Source organism: Petaurus breviceps, unplaced genomic scaffold (genome assembly GCF_028583685.1).
Source record: "Petaurus breviceps papuanus isolate PSGF00001 unplaced genomic scaffold, PetGlider_PUasm1.0 79, whole genome shotgun sequence".
Classification (NCBI taxonomy): Eukaryota; Metazoa; Chordata; class Mammalia; order Diprotodontia; family Petauridae; genus Petaurus; species Petaurus breviceps.
This window is the reverse complement of record NW_027186523.1, coordinates 32,601,271-32,609,903: the sequence shown is the minus strand read 5'-3', so window position 1 is coordinate 32,609,903 and position 8,633 is coordinate 32,601,271. Positions and strand designations below refer to the sequence as shown.

The window sequence follows — 8,633 nt, the reverse complement described above, 5'->3', positions numbered from 1 at the left end:
AGAGAGAGAGAGAGAGAGAGAGAGAGAGAGAGAGAGAGAGAGAGAAGTGACTCTGGGACTAGAGTGCCATCCAGGCCCTGGAGTCTAGAGGACATGAACTCAAATCTGACCTTGGATACTAACTGTATGATCCCGGGTAAGTCACTTAACCCTTTGTCTCAGTTTCCTCATCTGTAAAATGAGCTGGAGAAGGAAATGGCCAACCACTCCAGTATCTCTTCTGAGAAACCCCAAATTTAGTCACAAAGATTCAGATGCAGCTAATCAATCAAAAAAATCCAGTTATTTACAGGTTGTCTTCCCCATTATAATATGAGCTCTTTGAAGTCAAGGACTCTTTTTGCTTTTCTCTGTATTTGTATTCCCAGGATGTAGCACCTTAAGCACTTAATAAATGCTTCCTGACTGAGATGCTTAGAAACTATGCAACTGGTCAAATGTCCAGCTATGTGTCAGAGGAAGAACTTGAACCCTGTTTTTCCCAATTGAGGATGAGATCTCCATACACTGGGATGCCATGCTTCCTCTCATATGGGGTTGTTAGGAGGCTAGAATTCGATCTGTGAAATGTTTGCCTTTTTATTTTTAACTGAAGTACTATTGAAATGCCAGCTCTTACTAATTCTCCTTTTTAAGGATTTCTTTTTCCCAGTGTTTCTCTTATGTTACTACTCAAATTCTATGTTATTTGTTGGAGAAATTCTGAGTGTTTCTATTACTAGTTATATATTAATGTGTTCTGGGGGAAATAGGACAGCCAAGATAGCAGTGATAATAGACTTAAGTAAAGTATCTTCTCAGATCCACAGATAGAGAAGCCCTGTTTCTAGGACCTTTCTTTGTTTAGCTTGACAACTCTTTGGGTAATCTATCTTATGGAAGATTTAGAAGATGTGCTGAATCATTTGTCCTCCTAGCTGAAGCATCCAAATTAAAACTTCTAATACCAATTCATGCAATAGCCCTTATACCATTATGCAACTGTACAGAAAATAAAGGACTACTACAAATGGCCATTTCAGTCCACATATCCTAGGTTGTTAGCCCTGTAAGTTATCATGGAGATCCATCCTCCTCATATGATAGAAGTGAAAATTGAGACCTCCAGAAAAGTTCAATGGCATCTTGTTCAAGGTCATGCAGCTCATTACTACTAAAATTGGATCTAGAACCCTCCTTCTGACTTCCTACCTAGAGGTTATTTTCTCCATTATACTATGATGTTTTGTTTTGTTTTTTTTAAAGATACATTTGAATAGAAGCTTCTGTTCTTTAGCATAAAGCAAGTCATTTGTAAAATATGTTATCCAAGTTCTCAAAATTACGTAGAACGGAGAGCCAATAGGTAGAATAAATTTGTATTTATTTTTATCATTTTTACCTATAATGCATGCATTACTATATATCCTCATTACTACATATGATTAAATAGTTTCTATAGTATCGAATTACTTATAACTTTATTGTATTTATGAAATAAAATGTCAAAGATATTACTAAATTCACCTCGGTTATTAAGCAAATGTTTTTAATAGTACTAACCTGGGTCCCATACATTTTGTCACAGTTCATGCCATTGAGTAGTTTCTGATAAAAAAATATCAGACCAGTAAAAGATCTTTTCTTATTATAGAAAACTGTTAATTGTTCTGAAAGTCGTTTTTTAATGCGGTCACGAAAATTTTAGCAGCTCTTTTGGAGGAAAATGAAAATTATTATTCCAAAGGAAGTGAACTTAATCTCATTGGAAGTACCACTAAGGATCAGTAATGTGCAAGAAGGCATAGTTCTGCTAGATGCACCTCCATGAATTCAAGAATAACCCTACCAGAACTGGACATGAGACCCATTATCCACAGATCATGGATAAAAGATAAATAATCAAGTCTGCTGTGTACTCGGGCAGTATTTAACATGAGTATAATTGATGCAGTAGGCTTTAAGGGTTCTTGCAGAGCCCTTAAGGTCTGTTTTATCAATGGATGCTGTACTTACAATTTGGGATTCAGTCTGTGGCTCTGGGCATGCCCATTCATTTCTGAAAATCATTCCTAAATGATTACTGCAGAATAACAATTAACTACATTCCCTATGAAGAACCCCTCGGGGAAAAAAAATTCAGACTCCCAGAGGTTTAAAAAAAATACTTTGTGGCATTCAGTAAATGAAAGTGGTTCTAAAAAATATTTTTTCAGTTACCCATTGGCTATGTGACTAACCTTCTGTTGCAGAAATGTCAATATGCTTTTTCTTCTTCTTCATACCTCATGTCTAATTTGCAACCAAGTTCCCTAGGATTTCTCAATGTCTACTGGACCACTTAATTATTTGCTTCCATTTAACATCAACTTGTCTTTGAAAAAGAAACAAGTTAATTTTTCAGTAAGAATAAATAGGTCTGTGCTTCTGGATATTCTGATTTATCTTATTTAGGTCATGTAACAATGTTACATGTTCTATGTGTAATATTATATTGTGGTAGGCCTCTCCTCGCCCAGTAATTCTACTGTTATCCCTTGTTTTATTTTGAGAATCATACTGAAGGTGGCCTTTTTATAATTTGATCCAGAATGTTCATAGCTTAACAGTCAACCAATGTAAAAAGGTTGTTTTTTTGTTTGTTTTTTATTTTTGGAAAAATCTCTTTCCCCCTTAGGCTTATTTAACTAACACTAAACGTTAATGTATAATGTATCAGTGTTTCATATTTTAATTTAATTTTTCTAAAATTCTATCATTTGATCATTTAAATATGCAAAAAAGATACATAACTCCTTTTGACTTCCACAATGTATTACTTGTAACAGTTGTTGCATTTTCCATTTTAACGTTTCAGGAAAACTAAGTTCAGTGTGTAGAAAAATGGTCGACAATCAAAAATTCCAGAAAGCACAGTCTGAAAACATCTCTCAACAGGGAATTTCAAAAACTGATATTTTATTTTTCTTTTTAATGCATTTTTAGGTCCAGTGCTACTCGCTTCCGTTGGAGTCAGAGCTATTATACAGCACAAGACGAATGGGCTTTAGACAATATTTATATAGGACAGCAGTGCCCAAATATGTGCAATGGGCATGGCTGGTGTGAACGAGGACTATGCAAGTAGGTATTTTTTTAAAAAGTGGAGGGAATCTCTGGGCAGGAGAATTCTCTTTATGAACGTTGCCCCAGCTTTGGTCAAAATTGTGGGCATGCATTATTATATATGGAGTAACCAAAGGGAAATGCCTTTTCTTAGGTACATGGAACATAGTATTACCCTGCTGGGCTATTTATTAGGGGATTTAGATTTTTCTTCTCAAAATCAAACCCCCAGAAAATTCCATCCTGAAAATTAGTTAGCTCAAGCAGGGCATATAGGAGTGATTTGTAGAGACTTCCTTTCCCCTCAATCTGTAAGTCTTAAGGCATCGTCCAAGCAGGTACGACCTTTCAACTCTGCCAAACTTCATAAAGTCCTGTTTTGTTGTGTACTCATTCATGGCCCCCTATTCTTAGACTCTCTAGTCTCCTTCAAAGCTCAGCTCAAGCACAACCTTCTGTAAGAAGCCTTCTCTGATTCCTGCAGTGGTAGTGACTTCCCCCCAAAATTACCTAGTATTTACATCAAATATATTTATTTTTATATATAGGTTATCTCCAATGGAATACAAACTCCTTAAGGGCAGGGATTGGTTTTTTTATCTTTGTGTCCCCATCCTGGTACATAGTAGGTGTCTGATAAGGGCTTGTGAACTGATCCATTGACTGATAGTGAAGGAAATGACAACCATCACTGTTGAGTATGGAAGAAGACATACATATATTAGAACTAGAGAGGATGTCCTCTCTTACTATTTCTTTCTCAAACTGCACTGGGATCTGATTGAGCATGGCCAGAATTCTAGCCTTATAATAACAAAATCTGCTGAAATAAGATGAATCGATAAGTCTACCCCAAAGTGCTTACCCATTTGTTACCTGCTGCCCAAAAGTTCATTAGGGTTTCATTCCTTTAGCTTAAATATCTATCCCTGTTAAAATGTAAATACTCTGGGGGTGGCTAGGTGTCACAGAGCACAAGCCCTAGAGTCAGGAGGACTTGAGTTCAAATACAGACTCAGACATTACTAGCTGTGTGACCTTGGGCAAGTCACTCAACCCCAATTGCCCTACCTTCCCCCCTCCAAAAAGAAAAAAAAAAGAAAAATGTAAATGCTCTAAGATAACCACTCCAGTGTCTTTGCCAAGAAAACCCCAGATAAGGTCACAAAGAATTGGACAGCACTGAAGGACTGAACAACAGCAACAGCATTTTAAATAGCAGTTTTATTATGCCTTAATGTGATGAGCTGATTGGCTCCTTGCCTAAAAGGGGGCTTTAATGATGGGAAGAAAGTAGGAGCCATAAAGTCACTGGGGGGCCTGAAGGGATTTATAAAGTGAGAGTAGAGGAGAGACCAGGTGGAACAGTGGGTAAAGCACCAGCCCTGGAGTAAGGAGGACCTGAGTTCAAATACAGACTCAGACATTACTATCTGGGTGACCTTGGGCAAGTCACTCAACCCCAACTGCCTCAAAATAAATAACTAAAGTGAGGGTGGAAGAGTAGATGGAAGAGACAGGATAGGGAGAAAAAAGAACAGGAAGCTTGGAAACTGATGACAAACTCAGTCAGATTTACAATTTTGTGCTTCACAGGAAACTGGCGGCGGAGGGGGGACTGTCCTTTTCTAAAAATTTCAGAGAAAGTTAAGAAAAATACATAACAAATTTTGTTTAGAAATAAAATTTGTATCTAAAAAGTGGAGAGGACTGCAGGGATGGCAAGAGACTAGGTGGAAGCAAGAATTATGAGACTGATGCTTTTTACATTTATCTTTTTATATTACATTTACATTATTCCCTAGAAAGTAACATACTGTAGTCTAGGGAATTTAATTGAATTACATTGATTATTTTACTGGGAAAGTAATACAATGAAAGAACCAGTAATTTTGTGAGACAAACCACTTACAGCGTCTAGGACTTAGTGTGCCTTTTATGGAATTTTTTACTTCATTTTCATGTTGTGAAGAAGTGGAGCAAGTGGCCTCCATTGCTCAAAAGGACACAGGCAGACCTCAGAGACATTGCAGGTTTGGTTCCCTACCACTGCAATAAAGCAAATATCACAATAAAGTGAGTCACACACCTTTTTTTGGTTTCCCGATGCATATTAAATTGTGTACTATAAACTATTGTGTCTAAAAAATAAACCCCAATGTACATACCTTAATTAAAAAACACTTTATTGTTTTAAAAAATGCTAACCATCACCTAAGCCTTCAGTAAGTAGTAATCTTTCTGCTGGTGGAGTAGCGTGCCTTGATGTTGATGGCCTCTGGATGATCAGGGCGGTGTTTGCTGAAGGCTGGGATGGTTGTGGCAATTTCTTAAGATAAGACAACAGTGAAGTTTGCAACATGGATTCACTCTTCCTTTCACTTGAACACTTAGAAGTCATTGTAAGGTTGTTAATTGGCCTAATTTCAATTATTATGTCTCAGGGAATGGAGAGGCCCAAGGAGAGGAAGAAAGGTAGGAGAATGGTCCATCAAAGGAATAGTCAATTAAGTTTGCTATCTTACACAGGGGTGGTTTGTGGTACCCTAAAAAATTACAGTAGTAACATCAAAGATCACTGATGACAGATCACCATAATGGAAACAATAATAATGAAAAGACTCCAAATATTACCAATTAAAATGACCAAAATGTGACACAGAGATGATATGATCACATGCTGTTGGAAAAATGGTGCTGCTAGACTTGCTCAACACAGGGTTCCAACAAACCATCAATTTGTTAAAAAAAAAAACAATATCTGTAAATCACAATGAAGTAAAACACAATAGAGGTGTACCTGTATTCAATATAATGAGGAAAACAACATTCTGGGTAATATTCAGCTCACTCTTCTTTATTGAGATGTTTCTTGGCCAACTGAAGAAGATTTGAAACTTAATGAGAAATGACAAAAGGAAAAAGCTATAATATAAAAAGTCATTCTGTACTACCTTACTAATCTTCTCTTTAGGTGCGACCAAGGGTATCAAGGCGCTGAGTGCCAGCCAGAAGCTTCCCTTCCGTCTACTATTATGTCAGATTTTGAGAGCCAGAATGGTTGGGAGACAGATTGGCAAGAAGTCATCGGGGGAGAAATTGTCAAACCAGAACAAGGATGTGGGGTCATCTCTTCTGGATCATCTCTATATTTCAGTAAGGTAGGGACAAATACTGAGACAAGTTATCAAAGACTTAAATAGATGTTCTATAATGCCGTGGTGCTGATATGTTGCAGAGTCTGTCTAGGCAGAAATCCAAGGCAAGATAATTTATGCAAATGCAAAAATAGATATGCTTTTTGTTCAGATGCAGGTGCAGAACAAAGAAAATTTGATCTTTTAGCAAGTAAACAAGATTGAGAAAACAGCAAATCAGGGTGGATTAAATTTAACTAGGTCTCACATCCATCAACACTTAAGTCTTCCCTGATCATTATCATCAAATGTAATTAATAAGTGTCCTTGTGTGCATTGTGCAGAACTAGATTGTATGAATTCATGACAAGATTAGTGGACTTTGTCCTGCAGAAGTTAACATTTTAAGAAGACAACATGAATCCAACAATATACTTGCATATGCTTAAATATAATTCATATAGGTTATATATGTGCAATCATGTAAAACGTATCTCTATATTAGTCATGTTGTGAAAGTAGATGCAGACCCAAAGGAAAAAAAGTAAAGTGAAAACAGTATGCTTTGATCTGCATTCAGACTCCATCAGCTCTTCTCTGGAGGTGGATAGCATTTTTCATGAGTCCTTTGGAATAGTCTTCAGTCATAGGATTGCTGAGAAGATCTAAGTCATTCACAGCTGGTCATCTTCCAATAAGACTGTTACTGTGTTCTCCTGTTCTGCTCACTTCAATAAGTAAATAATTTTGAAATAGAAGGAAGAGAAACAAAATAAAAGTAAAGAGATTTTACCAAATTTAAACAGGCCAGAGTCACTTTTAGGAAAGTGTCCAGAGATTGACATAAAGAAAGAGGAAATTATAGGAGAGTTTGAAGAAAAAATGATGCTAATGATTTAGTAGACTAGAATGAATTTTAACTACATTGTACTGAATAAAAAACTAGAAACAGAGATTAGAAATAATGTTCACTGAAATTTATAATGTAACAATAGTTAGGATTGGTTTCAGTTTGGAAATACTGTCTATAATTATTTGCTCTTTGTAGCTTTATGGCATCAGTTCTATTTCTACTCTACCAATTTGAGCACTTGAACCAAAGTGCCATTTTGAATAGAACAGGAGAAGAATATTTTGAGGGCCTGAATTAATAAAATGTTTTTGCCTAAAACCCTACACAAATACATTGATTTCTACAATATTTTTTAAATTATAACTATACATTAAAATAACTTAGAAATGTTTGTATTGGAAAAGCAAATTCTTGCTTTAGCTGTTTCTTTTTCTTTTCTTCACTAAAAAGAATGTAGCATTTTGCATAACTAGAGAAAAGGTGGGGGGGACATGTAGATTTTGGAGGATAAAATGCCAAGCTAAGCAAAGATCTGTTATATTTTTCATTTACAAAAATCCTACACAACACTTTTAGAAAACCTCTGTGGACTAACACCAAAGTATCCTGGGGGGAAAAAATAGCACTTGACTGTGAATTTCCTGATAAACCAGTCATTACAACTAGCTAATTGTGATAATTGGATTTTTTTTAATAATTGTCTTCACCGTTAGATCTTCCTCCTTCTGGCTCATTTCCTCATGCCAAATTTCTCAAAGTAGTTTGCTAAATTGGAATTAACCTGCTAAGTTCTGTAGTTATGGTTTGTTTGGGGTTTTTCCCTCATAAATAATCTTCCTATAGTAATTCAGAAGTTAGAAAGTATTATTTAACCAAGCTATATTACAGTAATTTTTTTTTGCTTTTTTTGGAGGGGGGAAGGTAAGGCAATTAGGGTTAAGTGACTTGCCCAAGGTCACATAACTATTTTTTTGTGTTATATGTCTGAAGCTGGATTTGAACTCAGGTCTTCCTGACTCCAGGGCCGGTGCTCTATTCACTGCACCACCTAACTGCCCCTACAGTAATCTTTAAGGTGGTTTTCATTTGTATTATTTCTAATCCAGTGAAAGAAAGACAAAAAGCACAAGTAGGAAGGCATATGTGTGTGTATGTATGTATGTAGAGATGTAGAGAGAGAGAGGAAGAGAAAGAAAGGGAAAGAGAGAGAGTGCTAGGCAGGCACAATGGATAGGGTGCCCAGATTAGAGTCAGGAAAACTCATCTTCCTGAGTTCAAATCTGGCCTCAGACACTTACTAGCTGTGGGACCATGGGCAAGTCACTTAACCCTGTTTGCCTCACTTTCTTCATCCATAAAATGAGCTGGAGAAGGAAATGGTAAACTGCTCTAGTATCTCTACTCAGAAAACCCAAAAAGTGGTCATAAAGAGTCAGACATGACTGAAAAACAACTGAACAACATATGTGGAAAGAGAGAAACACACACACACATGCACACACACATGGAGTTGCCAGATTACAGACATTCTACACCTACCCACATTATTCAGAAAAAAA

At 36.4% G+C, this 8,633-nt stretch overlaps 1 protein-coding gene across 2 annotated transcripts in view; it reads left to right on the top strand.

The window, feature by feature from the left end:
• LOC138175901 (reelin-like) overlaps window positions 1-8,633 on the top strand; it is a 566,655-nt gene that overhangs the window by 417,218 nt on the left and 140,804 nt on the right. For both annotated transcript variants that reach the window (XM_069106558.1, XM_069106557.1), the window contains exons 23-24: window positions 2,965-3,102; window positions 6,059-6,245. In XM_069106558.1, the coding sequence (XP_068962659.1) occupies window positions 2,965-3,102; window positions 6,059-6,245 (325 nt within the window). The remainder of the gene's footprint in view (window positions 1-2,964; window positions 3,103-6,058; window positions 6,246-8,633) is intronic.